At 33.8% G+C, this 22,083-nt stretch overlaps 1 protein-coding gene across 2 annotated transcripts in view; it reads right to left on the bottom strand.

Annotated features, from left to right (window-relative positions):
* CNKSR2 (connector enhancer of kinase suppressor of Ras 2) overlaps window positions 1-22,083 on the bottom strand; it is a 284,669-nt gene that overhangs the window by 237,935 nt on the left and 24,651 nt on the right. For both annotated transcript variants that reach the window (XM_012656319.1, XM_012656320.1), the window contains exon 2: window positions 5,127-5,290. In XM_012656319.1, the coding sequence (XP_012511773.1) occupies window positions 5,127-5,290 (164 nt within the window). The remainder of the gene's footprint in view (window positions 1-5,126; window positions 5,291-22,083) is intronic.

The following is a 22,083-nucleotide window of genomic DNA, read 5'->3' as shown; positions in this document are numbered from 1 at the left end:
TAAATAAATAAATAGAAATTTAAAGCTACAATAAAATAGAATGAAAATAAAAAAAAGAAAAAAATGCAGGTTTATTCATCACAGTTTTGCTTTTTACTAGATATGAATGGGAAAACTGGGTATTACTACTGGTATAAAAAGGACTACCTCAAGAACACAAAAACTTTGATGTGAAATGTACTTAGTTACTTTCTTTGTCCTATATGTTATCTATTTGTTCATAATCTTGGCCATTAACATGTGTGCCAGAAACCAGTCATGATTCCAAAATGATTCAACATAGGCAGTCTAGTCTTACTGAATTGGTGCTAAGTTCGTATCTTTTCTTTCAATCATATGCATGCAAAAACAACATGAAGAAACACACTTAAAATTTCAGAAAATCAAATTGGCTATATCCTCACTAGTGGTAAATTCTCACTAAACACTTAACTAAAATTATTCAATATTGGCGCCACATAGTTTACAATGTCAGTGCCATTTTATTCAGAGTTCTTAATTTGAATGCATCATGTAGCAGGTGTTTAGGTTTATAACACTTCGCTATATAAATATGAGTGAGTCCTAAAAGGCTTGCTTTAATGAATTTTTTAGAAAATAAATTATTTTAAGATGAATGAACCAAGCAATTATGTTGCAAAGAAACAAATCCTAGCAATTGCAAACATCGAATTTTTCATGCAAAGTGCCTATTATATAAAAAGTACATGCAGAATGAAATGAAAACTGTTTTTATCCTGTCATAAATGATTCACTTAGTTCCCAATAAAAGGTAAATTGTCAGAACACAAATTAAGGGCTATATATTAAACTATAAATTTATTTATGTTTTTACTCTTTCACTTAATATTCTTTGCTCTCTGTTTAAGCATACTAAATGATAGCATAATAGTATGAAAGATTAATACACCTCCAAATCATGAACAGCTTACTTTTTTCTAGAATAACAAGATGCAAACAATATACTTAATGCTTAATATATGTTGCGTGAATGAACAAATGACTAAATAAACCTTTGATTTTCATCAGGTGTCATAACATTTATTCCCTGTCAGGACTGACTTCAAGACAAAGCACACAAAAATATATAGTATAGCTTAAAAGAAACAAAAGGAATTTGGTAGTTTTTCAGTGTCTTCTTTACACTAGGAACAGAAACTTCAAAGTCAAAAGCTGTGTAGGCAAGCGAAAAAATTAGAGTTCCCTGGAGAAAGGGAGTTTAATTCAGAAAGCTGAAGAAAAAAAACTATGACTTGGACAAAGGTGTCTTCGCCCCCTATGAACTGGAGGACTAAAGAATTTAAGCAAAGAATTAAAATGTGATACAAGGTATAAGTTGCTTGTCTTCTCATCAATTTCCACTCTGCATCAGCCAAATCAAAATTCTTATTTTTTCTAAGTATTCCATATTCTTTCACAATTCTGTCTTTATACAACATGATATGTCTTCTTTCAAGATAACTTTTTCCCAACTTTTTGGTCTGGCAAACAGCTACTCATCCTGCAAGACGCAATGCAAATCTTACCTACACTTACCAAATCCTTCAGCAATGTTTATTATTTCCTTCTGCACTATCCTGGGATTTTCTTTAAACCCACATTGTCTTTTATTTACTACTGTCTTCCTTAATGGACTATATACATCTTAAGAGTACAGACTCTATGTCTTTTTCATCTTTGTACTCCCAGCATTGTTTAGGCATGAGTATATAGTTACTGAAAGAAAAAATAAATATAGTAGATGTACAGAAAATATAGAAAGGCCAATAGAGATCAGAGAGATAAGACATAGCAGAGCAAACTGAACTTTAAAGAACAGTCAGGGATCGAGGGGGAATGAGGTCAGAGTATAGTTCCCCATTCCCAGAAGTATAACTCCCGGTCTAGTCAACTCAGCTTGCTGATCAGGGATCTCACCTCTTGATTTTATAATGGCATGCAGAAATCAGAATTCACTCTCAGAAACTTGCTTTATAATCACTAAGAAATATCTGTTGCATAAACTGGAAGATATCTGCACTTCTGAATTGCTGACATATAGCCATTAGGAAGGGGTGAAAATGAAGTTTAATATATGACCTCTTTGGGAAATGTGACCAATTGATTGCTGAGTAAACACAGAAAAAAAAATAGAAATTGAGTGTTTTTTTCCTCTATTAACTTCCAGAAAAGTTCAACCACATAATGAAGTATCCAAATGATATAACACTATGGTACTTAAACCCAGAACTGTAGAACGATTAAAGCTCAGCACGTGAAGGGATTCACTACCACTCTATGGCTTGGATTTACAAATGATCTAGACATGCATCTCCGATACCATGCTTTTAAGTAGGTTTAGGTGAGCAGAGCCTTGTTGATGAGCTAAATTCCAAAGTCTAGGTTGAGACTGTATGCAACACCATCAATCATCAATCTTCTTTCCTTTCTCAAACTGGCAGTGTGAGAGCTTATGACGTGAGTGGTTCATCTATAAAGAGCTCTGCTTATGAGACATATACCCTGGACTTCAAGCTCTGACATACCCAACTCTTACTGTTGTAAATGATGTTGCAAACAGGGAGCTGTTAGATCCTGTGCCCATCTCCAGGCCTCTTCTATTGCACCTTCAGGGACACTCTGACTCAAATTTGGAGACTTGTATACTAAAAACACTATGGGCTCTTACCTTACCCTGAGTATCATCTTTTAATTCAGGCACGATTTCTGGGATCTGATTCAGATAGAGTACAAGTACATATTCTGGTCTGAATTTATTTATCTAAGGAATATGGAAATAAAAAGATCCCTAAACTATCAAGTGAAAAATGTGACATGTCTCCTTCATCATCACTTTCAAAAAATATTAATTCAACATACACTATTGCTAGGCACTTGTGCTACCTACTAGGTGTAGCATATAAGCATAGTCACTTTTCCCACATAGCTTATAGTTTAGGGTAAGAAAAAGACATTAACCTAATAAACACCCATAAATACATAATTACAAAGTAAGATGAAAGTTAAGAGAGAAAATGGGGGGCTAATAGTGAGGGGCTAATTTTAGACCGAGTGAGGATGAGGGAATAATCAAGGAATGTCTTTTTGAGACAATGACAGTGAAGGTAAGACTGATGTGTAAGTGGGAGGTGCTACTCGAACAATCTGGTGTTAGATTCCACTCTTCTTTAGAAAATGTTTTCAGGCAGGTCTTTTTTCCTTGCTTATCCTATTGGCTTTTAGTGAAATTTGATGATATTATTGATGTCCCTTAACAAAAATAACACTCCCCTTTGCTTTTGTGACAACTCTTTTTTAGTCATCTTCATGCTTTTCTGAGCACTCTGTAAGCCTCCTCTTCTTCCTTCCCAACCTAAGTCTCGAGCTGCATCCTTGGTTTTTATATTCCACAGGCCCTCCCTGGGTGATCTCCCCTCTTTCTATGAATTCAATCACTTCATTATTATAAAATAAACTATTCTATCTCTGTAGCTAGAAAAAATGGAATCTTTCTTAACTCCTTTCTTTATCTCACCCCTCATATTCACCAGATCTTCTCTATTCCTGTTGCATATCCTTAGCTCAAGCCCTACTCTTTACTTATGTAGATTATTTCAAATATTTCCCAATTGTTTGGAAATAAACCAAATTTCCCTTTGGTTTATGTCTACCCCATTCCAACCTTTTCACTACCATTGGTTACCATTTAAAAACAAGTATTTGATAATTCTTGGTTGGTTCTCCAATGCCTATGCTAGGAAGTACAAATGTCATTATGTTAAGGCACTTTATATATAGTCTGACCCCATTCTATCTTTTAAAGCCTAATTTCCTGTCACTATTTCCCACCCATTTTTGTCATCCCAAATAGCTTACCATTTTTAAAGCACAGCATGCATGCTCTTTTTCCATGTGCCCACGTGTTGTGTTTATCTACCTGAAATGTCCTTCCTTCTTTTTCTCTACCTACCAAACACACATTCATCCTCCATTAGGTTGCTTAAATATCACCTCTTTTGCAATGTGAACGCATCTATCTCAGTCAAAGCTACTGATTTTCTCTTCTGTGCTCCCATAATACTTAGGTCATACTTTTATTTTAGTAATTACACTACAGTATTGTGATTATTTGTATATCATTCTTCCCCACTAGGTTTTTCAAGTGGGCAGGAACTAGGTCTTATTGACATCTGACAACACAGTGCTGAGTTAATTGGCTCTTGAATTATGTTCATTTATCTACTCATTTCTTCTTAATCATTATCTCAATAATAGTTACTATTTATCGAATGCATATTATGCCAGGCACTGAATTAGGCACTATACAAATGCAATATCATTTGCTTTGCACAACACCAAGAGGTAGTTGTTATTATCTCCATTTTAAAAAAATAACTAAGGCTACAGTGAAATTATTTGCCCACAAGTGTCAGTAACTGACTGAGCCAAGATCGAAACCTGGGTTATCACATTACATAGTTCACATTCTTTCTCTTTATAGCTCTGGCCCTCCTCACAAAAAACTGGAATAATTTAAAACCAATAAGATAGTTTCATCTTACCTAACATGAAAAAATCTATGTTCCTCTTAGAATATTTAATATACTCTCAGAATCTTGCAAGATTATTTTGACATTGATTTTTCTTGTCTAAGTATGCATTGCTCTTTAACATAAAAAAGTAGCCATATAATGTACAATATTTAATTTTCACTGGATGTATACATAAAGGATGCTCAAATAATTTGATTATTTTAGGGATTATTTTTTCTAAAATAGGATTACTTTGTATTTGTAACACTAAGTTAAAACTTTTAGAAGGGAATACACTTTGTAACTGATTGTATACAATTATATATCCCAAATGCTGCTATGAAAACTTCCTTGGCAAGCTCTAACTTAAGCTTTTTAAGTGGCTAAATGTAATGTCACCAGTTGAAACATAAGCCTCTTTAATGTGACATGTGGCACTAATATAACAAATTCCAGAAAGGAGGAAAATACCATATCCAGCTGGTTGAGAATTAGGTTTTTTTTCCTAATTGCATTTAAATTATCAAAAGAATAGAAAGAAAAGGAGAAAAGGAACAAAAGGAAAAAAAAGAAGAAAAAGAGAAGTTTCCCTTTATACCAGTTTTATGTCCTTACCAATGCACACAGAAGGTCAACTGCTTCCAAGATCAGTTCTTGATGGCCAATGCGGCTTACCCCCAGATCTTCTAGCTCCTGATGTGTAATTCGCAGCAGCTGGTCTCCACTGATCTTCTCCCTCTCAAAGTTCTTAATATACTGCTGCAAGCAGTCATCAAGACCTACAAAATAAAAGTATGAAAGATCAGAATGAAAAAATGGTTGAACCGAACAAATGTGGTATGGGGGGGCATGCATTAACTCTACCATGTCACAAGCTAAATCCGTATTATCTCTGGACTAATGCAATCATTCACCTCTTCTTAACCTATATATGGGCTGCAATGAAAAAAAAATTACTTCGTCATATTCCTAGTTGTTAGGTTCCTATTTGAATTTTCCTCAGCAATTATTAGAAATCTTTACCTCTCTTCTAGGCAGTTCTCCTTGCTGCTTATTCATAAAGTATGCTAGCAGGCAGGTTCCCCTACTTTCAAATTTATCTGCATCACACTCTTCCTTTCTTTTTTAACCCCAGTTCAGAGGGAGAGGTAACTGTCTTCCTATACAAGGCTAATCTATCTTCCTGTACTCTGGAATCCCATTCTTTAGCTACCTTAACACTACTTTAATAATTAACTCTCTTTGTTTCAGCCATTTCCTATTCATTGATTCCTTCTATGTTCAAACTTCTGACATCTTAAAAAAAAAACCCTTTATTTGATTTCCTTGATCATGTGTTCCCCACTAGTCTGTCATCCTCTTCAGACCCAGGCCCTTCCCTTTATTTCCTAACCTACGATGCACTCCTTAACCTGTATCATTTGGATTTTACGAAATTCAAAAGTAGAAGTCCACACTGGATTTTATACCCTTCAAACTGTCTTTCCCAGGACTATCCAGGAAAATTCATAAGTGATTGGCCAGGCTATAGATTGAGTGAGCTTTAATCACCTATGAAATGGCCTGATATAAATGATGAACTAGACTAATAAAATTAACTCTCTAAAATTTTAAGTAAGGAATACCAAGAAAATGAGGCATTAGCAGAAACTAATTGGTCTTGATTGTATCAAGGAGAGAGACAAGAGGCCATAATGGGCTACATTTCAGCTGAAATTATGAGGAACCAGAAATTATAAGCAAATAAAAAACAGAGATGGGGTTAGAACAGATGTGCAAAAGGAAGCAATGTCCCATAACAGAGAGATTATGTAGCCATTGAGGGAGAAAAAGAGTTAGTCCTAAAAGCAGGACTTCCTGACAGGGTCTAGTAACAGGCCATAGATGTCTTTATTCTCAAACTTCCTAAAAGTAACTTGAGTTACTTTGTTTCCTCTATTATCTTCTTTTTCTTTCATTCTCCACTGGTATGTGTATATTGATGAGGGCTAAAATGTTCTTACTGGATATAGCAACATGAAAGTCGCCAATGACAAACATGGAAATTGTTTTCACAGTGATGGCAATAAGCCAGCACTGAATGAGTTGAGGAGTCTTCAAAGCAGTCAGGCTATACAAGAGAGGAGAATAAGAGGATATCTAGAGAATCTGGGATTGAGAGAGAGTTTGTTTTTCTTTCTTTATGATGTTAGAGACTTGAAGATATTTAAATGTAGATAAGAACCATATATCTCTGTTGAAAAAGGAGAGGAGGAGGAGAAGATGAGTGTAGATGCAGGTATATTTATAGACTGTGAGTAAGAAGATAAGGGACTTCCTGCCTAATGACTTTAAGACAATATTATGGATCTGTGTAAGGGTTCAGTGAGATACCTGTGAAGAAAATAAACATGGAAATTGGTACCACTGAAAATATGTGCTGAATATATAAATAAAGTCAGTACTAATTACAGTGTCACAGAGCCATATAGGATTTATATCTTAAAGTGAGGACTCTGAGGTCAGGAATAAGGGACAAGATGAGGGAATTATATGTCAGACACTGCCCTGAATGCTGGAGATAGAACAGTAAATATGACACAGACCTTGTGGAATGCACTACCTAGAAGTAGAGATAGGCACACAAAATAATCATTATAATTTGATGTATTAAGAGAAGTAGTGATGGCAGTAAAAAATATGAGTGAATAGCATCTTCTGAGAGGTGTATGCAGTTTGTCCTCCACATACATGGGTTCCATATCTGATGATTCAACCAAGTGTGGATGGAAAATATTTTAAAAAAAGAAAAACCAATAAAAAATAAAAATACAATAATAAAAATAATACAAATAAAAGCAATACAGTATAACTACTATTTACATAGCATTTACATTGTATTTAGTACTATAAGCAACTTAGAGATGATTTAAAGTATATGGGAGAATTGTGTAGGTTATATGCAAATACCACACCATTTTATATAAGAGACTTGAGCATTCACAGAGTTTGGTGAAGATACAGGATGAAAGGTATAGTGGGCCAAAACACTTGAGGGATAGCCAGAAAAAGGGGCATCTAAGAATGAGAACAAAAATGGACCAGAGAGTACAGGGTAATAAGGTAGGCATGACAGACAAGTGTTAAATGTAGTACAGCATCCCAGAAAGATATGGACTAAAAATACTCTGAATTTGACAATTAAGAGATTATCAGTGATTTTAGCCATAATAGTATCAGAATAATGGAAATAGAAGCCAGACAAAGTATGGGGTTGCAGAGTGAGTGGAAAATGAGAAAGTGGAGGCCTTGCATATAGAATATTCTATTAGAAGATTATATACTAATAGTGAGGATGAGGAGTAAATAGGGAGGTATCAAGTAGGGTCAAAGGAAATAATGTTATACCAATTTTGGAGATGAAGAAACTAGAGCTCAGTATATTAGGTAACTCCCTAAGTGTACACAGTATAGCAAAGCAAGGATTAAAACCTACTCCCAGAGGATAAAGTCTAATCTGTTTTGACCACATGTATCAGACCAACTCAAGACTGAAAAAACAGATCTCAACAACAATGTGAATTTATACTCTTGCAAAAAGAAAGGGGTAAATTGATATAAAAACACACAATTATTAAAATGAAGGAAAGATAACATGGGGCAGTGGCTAATAAAATCATATTCTTCTAGACCTACATGAAAAAATTTTAAAACTACCAAGGACTAAATTCCATGTTAGCATACTCTGATGAATTGAATACAGTGTAGAGTACCTGGCTGGCATTCAATCTGAAGCTGCATTCAAATGAATTAAAGGGGAGATACTGCCAACAGCTTTTAGACACCACTGAAACCAATACAATACATGTCGACCTGAGAAACTCCTGTTCCTTATGTTCTTCGATGTCATTCTTCACAGTCATCCTCCTACAAGCAACTAGTTGCTCTATAACAAGTGCTATATGATTTGTTTTCACAAGGATTCTCAAGAAAACCAAATAAAATAGAAAAAGGAAGGATAATTTTCTTCTGGGCCTGTTACCATTTACTCTACTCTAATTTATTTTGGAAAACGCTAAGCTTTCAATAGTTGTCTATTATTTCTAAATGAAAGAGTTGATGCTGAGTAACAATAACACCTTCCATTTAATTTTTGTGCTCATTGTGTGCCAAGTGTTGTTAAGCACTTTACAAATATTTTCTAATTTAATCCTTTTATCTTGATTTTACAGATAAGAAAATTGAAATCTGGGGACCACGCCCAGGATCCCACAGCTTATAAATGGTAAGGCAAGGTCTAAACCCAAGTCCATCTGACCCCAAATCCCTGCTCTTAAAGACTACTCTGAATTAGAAGGTGTGGGGGAGGAATGGAAAGGATTGTTTCCAAACCTCTAGACTGATCATTTGGATCATACCAAAAGTCATTATATCAGAAACATTTTTCCATTTTTCATTTAAAACTTTAAAGACATCATTTAAAATACATTTATTTAAATTTGTATCAAAAGGCGTTTAAGTATATTGTTTATACACACAATTCAGGAAGACAATGCAAATTAAAAGTAGATAAGAAAAATATGGCCAGGGGAATATGTGGTTAGTCACAAAATGGGAGTCAAAATAAGAAAAATACAAAAAATGTCATGCCAATGAAGAATACTAGACTTGCTAAATTGTGGGAGGAACTAAGAAGTTGGCTGTCAACTGTCAAGTGGTGAACATGAAGAAGGAAATGAGATCAGATATAGTTTAAAACATTCGTTAAAGGACAGTTTCTTAGAGAAGCCCATTCATTTTTTAATTGATACATAATAACTGTACATATTTATAAGGTACGTGTGATATTTTGATACATTCATACAATGTGTAATGATCAAATTAGGGTAATTGGGATATCCATCAACTCAAACATGCCCATCCATTCTTGACACTAAGGCCAACAAAAAAATTTCTCTTTGGAAGAAATCCTTGTGTGATGTAATGAACACTACCTTCATTCAATAGATCTTTTTGATAAACACAAGTTCCTATCGGATTGTTTCTTACATCAAGGCTGAAATGTATATATATTTGTTAATATTATATTGTATTGTAGATCAAATACTAACTGGTTATCATGAAGATAGAAACATTTATATTTATGGGCATTAAAGATGTTATAATCTATCAAGAAAGCTTATAATTCCATGGAGAAAATAGCTAGTAGGGTTTCTCTTTTATAATGGTAACAAATGAAAAGTTGAGCTCTATTTGAATCACCTTTTGAAAATTAAAAGTTTGTCAACAGGTACCTAAAATGTTTTGGGGATACATATTATATATTCATTTTATATAATGACAAGTTCAAATGAAATACTCCCACTGTCGTACTTCTTTTCTTGAAAAGCATATTTACAGATGTTGATTTTAAAAAAGTATAAGTCACAGGAAATAAAAGAAAAAATAGATAAATTAGACTTCATCGAAATTAAAAACTTTTGTGCAAAGGACACCACAAAAAGAGTGAAAAGGCAACCCATGGCACAGAAGAAAGTATTTGCAAATTACATATCTGATAAAGGATTAATGTCCAGAATATATAAAGAATACCTACAACTTAACAGCAACAGAAAACAACTTGTTTAAAAAACGGGCAAAGGACTTAAATGGATGTTTCCCCAAAAAATATATACAGATGGCCAGTAAGTACATGAAAAGATGCTCAACATTACTAATCATCAGGGAAATAAAAATCAAATCACAATGACATATTACCTCATACCCATCAGGACGGCCACTATTAAAACAAACAAACAAACAAACACACACACACACACAAGGTTGGTGAGGAAGTGAAGATATTGAAACACTTATATATTGCCGTGGGAATGTAAAATGGTGCAGCCACTGTGGAAAATGGTTTGGTGGTTCCTCAAAAATAATCAATAAAAAAAGGCCCCTGCATGAGGAAAGAGTCTCAGGGGTGGGGCTGAGGGAAGAGAAAACCAGGAAGAGGCTGACAGCTAAGGCCAAGATTTCAGCCAGCAGAAAGTTTAGGAGAGACCTCAAAGGCACAGGGAAGGAGGGCCAGGGTGACTGAAGTGAAGCCATGCAGCAGCTGCTGATCCCATGGGCCCTGTGGCCAAGTGCTGTGGGCTTGGGTGGGGTTGAGCTGGCCCAGTTCCAAGGTCTGCAGGTGGCCCTGGTGGAATTTCATAAGTACCCACAAGTGCAGTGGGCCTTCAGGGAGACCAGTGTGGACAGTGCCATGGATATGTCCTTCCCAGCAGGGACCTTTGTGAGGCTGGAATTTAAGCTCCAGCCGATAAGCTGCTGAAAGATGTGCTAGAAGAAACCTGAGTGCAAAGTCAAGCCCAATGGAAAGAAGTGGAAAAGCCTGGCCTGTACCAAACTTGAGGATAAAGCTTTGGGCTAGATGATCCGCTGCCCAATACAGACGCAGGTTCAACAGGAGCCCAAAGAGCACCAGCAGATCCAGTGAAGCAGAGTGGATTGAGCCAGTGAGGATCCTCACAACTACTACTTTCCTGGACCATTTGCCTTCTTTTCAAGACCCTGCCCCCCAGCTGAACTCTGGACTGAATTTCATCCTGCCTCCTGGACGGCTACAAGGTCATCCCAGGAGGATGATCCCATTATAACCCCAGCTAATAAAACTGCTTTCCAAAAAAAAAAGTAAACTACAATAAAATACAATAAATAAAAATAAAAATAGGATTCAGCAATTCTACTTCTGGCTATATACTCAAAGAATTGAAAGCAGAGACTTGAAGAGATATTTGTACACCTATGTTCATAGCAGCATTTTTCACGATAGGGAAAAAGCAGATGCAATTCAAGTGTCCACTGATGTGTAAATGGATAAACAAAATGTATATACATACAAGCCTTTTTATTCAGCCTTAAAAAGAAAGGAAGTGCTACAACATGGATGAACTTTGAGGAGATTATGCTAAGTGAAATAAATCATTCACAGAAGGACAAATACTATATCATTCCATTTATATGAGGGATCTAGAGTAGTCAAATTCATAGACAAAGTAGAATGGGGGTTGCCAGGAGATATGGGGAGAAAGAATGGGGAGTTGTTTAATGGGCACAGAGTTTCAGTTTTGCAAGATGAAAAAAATTGTGTGAATGGACATTGGGGATGGTAGCACAAAAATGTGAATATACTTAACTCCACTGAACATACACTTAAAAATGGTTAAGACAGTACATTTAATGTTATATATCTTTTACAATTAAAAAAAATTAATGGCTAAAATGGCAAATTTTATGTTATGTATATTTTAATTGAAAAAAGTATAATTAACCAACAGATTAACCTTAAGTAGCCTAAATTTGCTACTTTCAAATTTTAATTAGACTTAAGCATTGTGGGAGGTATATGGGTATGTGAAAGCCACAGCTGTAAGTTACTATTTTATATCTGATTACTAATGCTATATCTATGTGTAATCAAATTTCTCTAATAGAAATATAATTTTTCTTTTTATTAAATACAAAGAAGTAAATGGCAATGATTTGCTAAATTCAGTATATTTTATATGAAACTCATTGATGAGGTCGTGCCCAATGCTAATTCATCATGAAAAAATAATTTGCCTAATCATAATGGGACTTATTACAGTTGTAATCTTTTTAATATTTTCATTTAATGTCTAAGAAATATTGAGTATAAGGACATGCTAAAAATTGTAGCATCAAAGGGGAAAAAGAATTTTGTATCTAAATGCCATCTAGATGAATTTTGAAGGAATAGTGTCACAAAGGATTAGTCAAGTCATCTTTGTCAGGGTGCTGGGAAAGATTACCTTCTCTAGGGAGGACATGCCCATGGGCAGGAGGGAACTGTCTTCCAGGGGGGAGGGGTAAGGAAGTGGTGATGGAAACAATCCTTGAGCTGTGCCATTGTAAAGGGCAAAACATGTTGATCCAATTTTACATCTGGGACACATCTAATCTTGGCTTATATCAGTTCCAATGCTCTTGATTTGTTTTAGTTTTAAACCAGGTTCCTAAGTCAGTAACTACCTGTTCCTTATACTTCCACCACAGTCCTTATACTTCCACCACAGTACAGACCTCTGCATGGTTTTTCTAAGGAATCCCTCCCTTCCTGTCCCCAGTATCAGGATCTTCATTGCTTTTCCAATTCCTGATATCAATTTTTATTTATTTATTGAGCAAATATTTGTTGGATGCCTATTTATGAGTCAGGCATTATTCTAGGGAGTAGGGATTAAAAACTGAGTAGAAATAGACATGGTCCCTGCCTTTATGGAGCTAATAGTTTATTGAGAAAGAAGCACATTAAATAAAGAATTACACAAACAACCCTGACAAGTAATTGAAAGAAAGGAAAGGTAGCTTATATGGTGCTCCAAGGGCCTATAATAGGCAGATTTGACCAAATCAAAGAGATCAAGTGTAGGTTTTCTGGGAGAAATGTGGCAAGAATTAAGGTCTAGATATGAGTGTAAGTCAGCTAGGCAAAGAGGGAGGAAAGAGCATTAGACCTTGGAAACAGCAAGGACCCATGGGTAGGAGACAGGATGAAGAGTATGAATCATAGAAATAAGGCCACCATAACTAAAGATCATGTTCAGACTTGCGTTCTAAAAAACTCTCTCTGGCTTCACCATGTAAACCAATGACTTGTGGCCAGTTTGTCTTTTGCCAAGGAAACGATCATCTTTGGCAGGAACTAATCTTCCTGCTCAGCCCCTTCGCTTGATCAGTTATTTCAGCTATGGGAGTTGAAGCATACAGCTTTTCCAAACATGTCCTTTCTCCACCCATTTTATTCCTCTGTGCCTATCTACAATCCCCCTTGCTCTCCTCCTAGTAAGGGAAGTTAAGCAAAAGACCTACAAATAGAACCTATTCCATACACTTAGAACTATACCCATGGTCTCCTGAATAAGAAATCAAAATCAACAGAAAAATGTGGTAAAAGATAGAAACATCTTTTAAAACGGTGATTCTAGAAAAACAGTATGGTAATACAGAGATAAAACTGCCTTTAGAAGTTATAGCTAATCATTTTAATTCAGACATATGCATCTCATTAACTCTAATTGAAATAACTTCCACGAAAGAAAACTCTAGCATAAAAGTAACTGCAGAAACAAGGGGCACCATCCACTATTAAACCTAATCTCAATACATCCCCTATGATCCTTCCCTAATACAAAACAAATCTTATTCTTCATTTCAAATCAACTATTTGGGGCCTCTTCCACTGTTAACACACACACACACACACACACACACACACACACACACACACACATTCCCCTGTAAATGAATGTCAGCATTATTAACAATTTCACAGGGTCAAACAACCAAACAAAAAACCTTTGGTGTTTTACAATTTGTATGACTCTTAAAACAGTTTCTAAACTATTGAGCCCAATTTAATTTTTAGTCAACATATATTTTGCATCTAATGCTAAACTATCATTAGTTTTTTACTGAATATTCAAGTTAAAATAAAGTTATGAATTTTGGCCTTTTATCACAAGTAGGGATTTATTATCAGGATAAAAAGAATCCTGCATTTATCCCATAGTCATTTCTGATAGGTTGTCTAAAAAAGTAAACAGTGATACTGAATTTTATATTTATTTTTCTTCAGTATCAGAATCAACATGTAACATCACGCAATTAAATTGAAGGCCTAATAATTTTCATTAGCCTATGATGTAAGTTTTACTTTACCTGGGAAAGTAGACTATTTTCAAAGCTTGACTTTTTTCCTAACATTCATAACCTACCCTTGAAATAATTCTAATAATTACAACTTAAAACATGGTCAGTTTTCCATTGCTTCTCAGATTTTACATGCATATAAAACATCTGAGGATCTGATTAAACTGTAGTAAATTCTGATTTAGTTGGGCTAGGAAGAGGCCTGAGATTTTTTACCCCTAACAGGCTCCAAAATAACAATGAACATTACTAGAGCAATGCTTTTCAAAGGCAAAAAGAGACTTGATTTTTTTTCAACAAGTGATGAGGTCACTAATGATGACTAGTAATATACATACATGGACCCTATTAGGCTTATATTTCTAAATATCTAGCCATGCCGTTTTTGGAATTACCAGTCCCAATTAGAAAATATATTTATAATGATACTGAAGAATCAACAAATATTTCTTATAAATTTACAGACCACAAAGGAACTGTAAGACAGACAAATTATCATAACTAAACAGAGAGGAAAAAGGCTATTCTAAACTAATTATAATTATACTTATTTGAATAAATTCCTAACTGCACACTTTAAGTATACTTAGAAAACTTCCTAATTTTCCAAAAAAGTGAAGTCTGTGGAGAAATTCACCAGCCTAAATGAGCAAAAATGAGTCTTATTCATCACAATACCATTATCATCAATGGATGATAATGTAATGGAAGCTCTTCAAGAAAAGTAAAGAAACCACAAACAACACTAATTCATGTTTCTTATGAAGCATTTCTCAAAGAATTCTGAAAATATGAGCCTTCAAATATTTCTTGTAATTCCTCTCTGCTCAGCAAAATTCTTCTGCGTTATGACAGCATTTTATGGCAATCAATGTCCACTAGGCAAGTGGGGTTTCTCCTCTCCCCAATCAAATTGGAAGATATTAGTTGGTAATCACGGCTTTCCCTTGGTTCCCTCTATACTCCAAATTTCTACAAGTGGGTCAGAATCAGAAATACCTGAAAATCAGAAAGGAAAGAGGGAAAAGTTCTTCAGAGATGGATATGAAATGAATTAGAATGGGGTGAAGGGGATATCTGAGCCTTGACTAATACTGTCACCTTTTATCACAGAGACAATATTGCTTCTCAAGTCACAAATTAACTTCTGTAACATCTGTTTCTTAGCAGATTGCGACTGCTTGCCAAGAATTTAAGAATTAACTTTTAGATGACATTTGCAAAGTCCCAGTCATAATTTAATACTACATTCATATTGTTGGCAACCCAACTGTTAATGGAGCTTAATGTTCTTATGATTCTCCTGATTAAATTACTACTCAAAAGCCTAGTTTCATAGATAGGAGTTTATAAGAAGACAAAGATACATGGACATCATCTTCACTTAGGTCTCAGAATTTAAAAACTATCTAATATGTAATTTAAGTTCCCTAGATACAGATGTCATATGAGAGGACCAAAAAAAATTAAATTACCTCCACAAGACATAAAGAGTAAACAATCAGCTCTTCTCTTAGGGGAAAGAGACTAAGCAAAAAGGAAAAAAAAAAAAGAATGTGGAGGAGAGGGCAAGGGCAAAGATCCAACACATGTAAGGACTTTATATTATGTAAAGCACTACCCAAGAAACTTCTGAGCTTGGCCCAACAAGAGTGTATTCACTCACCTTCCTGTGAGACTTTGGTCACTGCCTTAAAGCAGCTGTACAAACAAACGTTTAGCAAGCTTTTATTTCAATTCAATCTCAAATCTCTCCATTAGTGTATTTGAATGAAAAGCCCCTGATGGATGTGAGATTTGTATACATATAAATATACTACCATTGCCTGCTACACAGGCCTACACTCAAGAGAGCTGTAAATCAATCTGTGAAAGGAACCAAGAACTTAACTAAGAGTCATCTTGAGTAGCCACAAACTAAGATATTTCCTGCGTTGTTTTGCAAATGTTATAAATACAAAAAGTAAAGCTAACCTTGATAAGAATTACAAATAATCATGGTGAAAGCTATAGAAAATATTGGTAGACATTTCTAAATTAATGTATGTAAGAAAGATTAATATTGTCTTTCCATTTTAATTTTATAGTTGAGACAAACTGCTCCATTCCCAAAAGCAATAGTTCACTATTCATGACAACTTTAAATAGCAAGGTACTGAATTCAACATATTTTTCCAGAAATGGAAAAAATTTCTAAGGAACCTAAAGTGAACGAGAACTTTTTATTTTAAGAAAGAAAATAAGAAATATACTAAGATATGTAACAATGCAAGAAAACCTACAATTACTTTTTATTGTCAGCAGCCTCCCAGGAAACATGTTCCCTTTGGTTATAGCATCACAGATTAAAAGTCATTTAAGAAGTGTGTGATTCATTCAATAACGATAAAGGCAACTTTGAGTTCCTGTTAAAGTTTTATGCACTTTTAGATCTGAACAAAGCACTCCAATCCTGACCCACTAGTGCTGTAATCCAAAAAAGGTAAAGAATTCAAAACGGAACCTTTCATTTCTATTCAAAACTGAGTCATGTCATCCCAGGAAAATTTTATATATAAAAAGAGCTGATTTCATTACTTTTCATGACAATCCCAAATCTTGCCAAAAAGGAGGAAAAAAACCAACCAAAATTATTTCTGCTCAATTAGGAAGGGACTCATTTTAGGGGAGGGGGATTATTGATAATCTTGTGAGAACACAATAGGGGAAAAAAAGAAATTAAAAAATAATAAAAAGCCTAGCACAGGAAACAGAATAACTGATTTTGAGAAACTAGTCCTCTCTGGAAGGAAATATGGTCGATGGCGTCTGTCTTCATTACCCAAATGCTTTCCTGTGGCATCTATTCTCTGACACATACAGTGTATTCCAGACTTCAGGGTAACTAGTTCAATCTTGGCCAGCTAATGAATACCTAAATTGGGGACATATTTTCTGCAATAAAATTTATTTTATTTGTCCTTCATTTCAGCCTTCTAATAAACCTTAAGAGTATGCTAACTACAGTTTTATATTTGCTTTCAAATATTGCACAGCTCTGAGATTTATTTTTGAAATAATATAGTTCTAATCCATATTTCAAAACTAAAAGCCTTGACTTAATTTGTCAGATTGGAGTAGTGTTATGACTATGACCTAGTAAAGCCACAAAATCAACAACTGTTACAATGATGAGCAGAATCAATGAAACTTTTCAATTTATGGTTTTTATATGGTTTAATTACTAAGGAAAAAAGGAAGATACACAAACATCTTTTGTTTTTCAAAAACAGGTTTTACATTAGCTAATGAAATAAAAATTTCTTTTAAGTATGTGCAGGAAAGGTGATCAGTGATTTGGCAACAGGATTAATATTCCTTGTATATTTGGAAGACCTCAAGAAGATTACAAACTTGTATTTCAAATTACAATTTCTACAAACTCAAGAGACATGATATTGACTCTCCTACTCTCACCTCTTCTTATCTTGACACAAAGAAATGGAGGAGATCAGAAACTTAATGGAATACTCTTTGGCCTAGGTAGGAGTGGTCCAATGGTCCCACTTCTCAACTTCTTTATTCTCAGAGGCTTAAGAATTTCCAGAGGAATACATGAAACAGTTTTCAGAAAATTTCTAAATAATGGAGGCACATGGTTCAATAAAAACGTTAACCATATAATCAGTACATATAAGCAGACTTAGAACAGCTCAAAATAGAGTTAGTCTTTTTACAGCTAAACCTACATTTAAAAACCTGAAAGCAAGTTACTTGAGAAGCTAAGTTACTAAATTCAAATAATATATTAAGAAATCATCCTCTACATAGGAAGCTAAACCGTTAAACCTCAGGAACCACTAATGATCAATTTTTTTAAACTAACTTTTCTAAACCAACTATTAGGAATTATATAAATATTGGATATTTATTTTTAATTAAAACATTTAATTACAAATTTGAAAGTTAATCTATCAATTAACCAGACCTTGTCAAATGCAGATACATTTAGAACAACTCAGAATCATGATCTACATTATAGTGAAATTTGAGAAGCATTCTCACTTCAACATTGAGCAGTGATCCTAGCCAACGCAAAAAGGAAAGAAAAAGAATAATTATGGATATTAGAAGAGAAAAAAAACTATCAACGTGTGTAACATGATTATCTACTTAGAAAATCCACTGAAAAACTATTAGACTAATAAGCAAGTATATTAAGGTGTACAAGAGCAATATACAATAACTTCCTTACACACAGCAAAGCCAATTAGAAAATGTAGTAAAAAAAAAATCCATCCACAATAGGAATAAAACCAATAAACTACCTGGGAGTAAACCTAACAAAACACGTAGAATGTATTTCTTTTAAAAAATCTATCAAATTTCACTGAAGGATATAAAAGAAGATCCAAATAAATAAGAAAGGATATCATATTCCTGGATAAGATGATTCAATTGTACATGAACACTGATTTTTTTTAAATTAACCTATACATTTCATGTAATCGCAGTCAAGATCCTAATGGGATTTTTTATGTATGTGTGTGTGAGACTTGACAAACTGAACCTAAATTTCATATGAAAGGAAAAATTAGCAAAATCAAGAAATATTCTAAAAAGCAAAACACAGGGATGCGGAGGCTTGCCATTCAGATGGCAAACGTTCTATAAAGCAACAAATTACACTGAAATAGAAAATAGATAACTGAACCAAAAAAAGGAGAATACAAAAACAAACCTATCCATGTGAATTTGGGTTTACGTGATTGAGGTTTATCACTTTTTTTATAAAGTTGATATTTCAAATAAGTGGGGGAAAATACAGACTATCCAGTTAAGTTGTATTAGAACAACTGACTATCTGTGGGAAAGAAAGTAAAGTCAGACCCTTTATTTTATATTGTACATTTAAAAAAATTCATATTAAAATGTTAAATGAAGGTTTTTAAAAAATGAATGTACTAGAAAAAAATACAGGAAAAGATTTACACAATATAGGGATGGAAAAGGTCTTCCTAAGCAAAATGTAACACTGACTAGCCATAAAAGGGAAAAAATAATGACAGATATGGGGCTACGTTAAAATTTAATTTTCCTGATAAAATACTCTTAGGGGACTTTTTAAAACTATACACATAAGCCCTAGCTTCTGATAAAATCTCATCTCCCCTCCTTCTTTACTCCTTAAGGAGCTATGCTTTAGTGAGCCACTATTTCTTACAGAAGTGTGTTGCATCCCTCCCATATGGATCCCAGAATAGGCTATTTTTTTCCTTTGAAGCAAATTCTATGAAAGGTAAGTGATTAAGTGCACTAGTGATTTCAACTACTTAAGCTATTCTTGCAATCTAGTTTACTTTATGTACACATTGCTGCATGTTTCTATTTATGAAAATAGAAGCTGCAATGAAAGACCCTACGTGGAATAGTTTGTTATACCACACAGTTATTTAAAATCTACTGCAGTTTACCCTTTGTTCTAACAAGTAGCATGTGGTTTAAGTGAAATATAACATAGCAGCTGTATAAAAAATGGAAACTTATACATTAGAGTCAATAACTCTTATTTAGGATATGATTCTGCCTTTAATTATCAGATCCTTAGTAAGACCATATATGGGACTATGTGCCATTTTTGTATTTCCAGAATAGAATCTAGTTCACAGAAGGTATTTAATACATGCTTGCATAATGAACATCCTTCTTGCTTTATTTTAAAATTCAGCATAGATTTAAAGTTAGTTTTGTAGGGTTTCTTTAAACGATAGGTAAAATTTTCTCCTTTGAAAACCTCCATGAAGTGAAGACTCACCAGTTAACTCCTTTCTCTCTAAAATGCAATTTTATAGTCATCAACCATAGTCACAGTAAAATTTAACATATTTTTCCTGTCTCACCATCATGAAATCTGAGCTGCCTTTGATATTTTGTGGAGTTAGACAAATTGACATTAAAGTTCATATGAAAAAAAATTTAGAGTAGAACTGCTAATGTATATAAACATATCAGTGAGTCTAATCTTAAAAAGTAATACCAGCATGGATTTATAATTTGAGCCGTGATATTTTAAAGATAATACATGTACCTGGTGATAAGAATGAGAATACTGACAGAAAACTAAATTCCTCTATGCCTGTTACCTGCAAATAATCACATCTGCAAAATGAGGGGGTAAAACCTGTCACGTCAAAAGGAATTTTTCCTCTTGTGTGGGAAATTTTCTTTAAAAATGTATATCAAGGTAAAAATTTGGGGTTTTTTTTGGTACTTTTGTGGCTTCATTTTTTACATTTAGATACCTAATCCACTTGGAGGTTATTTTTGTATATGGTGCAAGGTATGAAACCAGTTTTTATCTTTTTCCAAATGCCTACCCAATCGTCCAAGTACAATGGACAACTTTCACCATTTATGAAAAAGTCCATCTTCGCTCCAGTGATTGGAGATGCCACTTTTATCATTTAGTAAATTTCCATATGTACTAGAGACTAGTTCTTGGCTTTCCATTCTATTCCACTGGTATATCTACATATTCATGGACTAGCACCATACTGTTTTTATCATAGAGGTTTTATAATGTTTTAATGTCTGGTAAAGCTAATCCTAGCTTCTTCAGTGTTTTCCTGGCTCTTTTTATTTATAAGTTTGATGTACTTGTTTATAAGTTTCACTCAATTATGAGCTTAAGGATTCAATAGATTAATTTAAGAATTATAATCTATTACATATCCATAATAATTAAAAATAAAAAACACATAAATAAAAATTAAATATAATTAGGATGGTAAACCAAGCACAAAAATTATGTCACATAAATATGAAAATTTAATTTTTTGTTATTTTAGCATGATCTCCTCTTTTAGCATAAAAAACATTTAATTACAAATTTGAAAGTTAATCTATCAATTAACCAGACCTTGTCAAATGCAGATACATTTAGAACAACTCAGAATCATGATCTACATTATAGTGAAATTTGAGAAGCATTCTCACTTCAACATTGAGCAGTGATCCTAGCCAACGCAAAAAGGAAAGAAAAAGAATAATTATGGATATTAGAAGAGAAAAAAAACTATCAACGTGTGTAACATGATTATCTACTTAGAAAATCCACTGAAAAACTATTAGACTAATAAGCAAGTATATTAAGGTGTACAAGAGCAATATACAATAACTTCCTTACACACAGCAAAGCCAATTAGAAAATGTAGTAAAAAAAAAATCCATCCACAATAGGAATAAAACCAATAAACTACCTGGGAGTAAACCTAACAAAACACGTAGAATGTATTTCTTTTAAAAAATCTATCAAATTTCACTGAAGGATATAAAAGAAGATCCAAATAAATAAGAAAGGATATCATATTCCTGGATAAGATGATTCAATTGTACATGAACACTGATTTTTTTTAAATTAACCTATACATTTCATGTAATCGCAGTCAAGATCCTAATGGGATTTTTTATGTATGTGTGTGTGAGACTTGACAAACTGAACCTAAATTTCATATGAAAGGAAAAATTAGCAAAATCAAGAAATATTCTAAAAAGCAAAACACAGGGATGCGGAGGCTTGCCATTCAGATGGCAAACGTTCTATAAAGCAACAAATTACACTGAAATAGAAAATAGATAACTGAACCAAAAAAAGGAGAATACAAAAACAAACCTATCCATGTGAATTTGGGTTTACGTGATTGAGGTTTATCACTTTTTTTATAAAGTTGATATTTCAAATAAGTGGGGGAAAATACAGACTATCCAGTTAAGTTGTATTAGAACAACTGACTATCTGTGGGAAAGAAAGTAAAGTCAGACCCTTTATTTTATATTGTACATTTAAAAAAATTCATATTAAAATGTTAAATGAAGGTTTTTAAAAAATGAATGT

Source organism: Propithecus coquereli, unplaced genomic scaffold (genome assembly GCF_000956105.1).
Source record: "Propithecus coquereli isolate 6110/MARCELLA unplaced genomic scaffold, Pcoq_1.0 Scaffold50, whole genome shotgun sequence".
In the NCBI taxonomy this organism is placed as follows: domain Eukaryota; kingdom Metazoa; phylum Chordata; class Mammalia; order Primates; family Indriidae; genus Propithecus; species Propithecus coquereli.
Note: the sequence above shows the minus strand (reverse complement) of the source record. Positions and strands in the feature narration are given on the sequence as shown.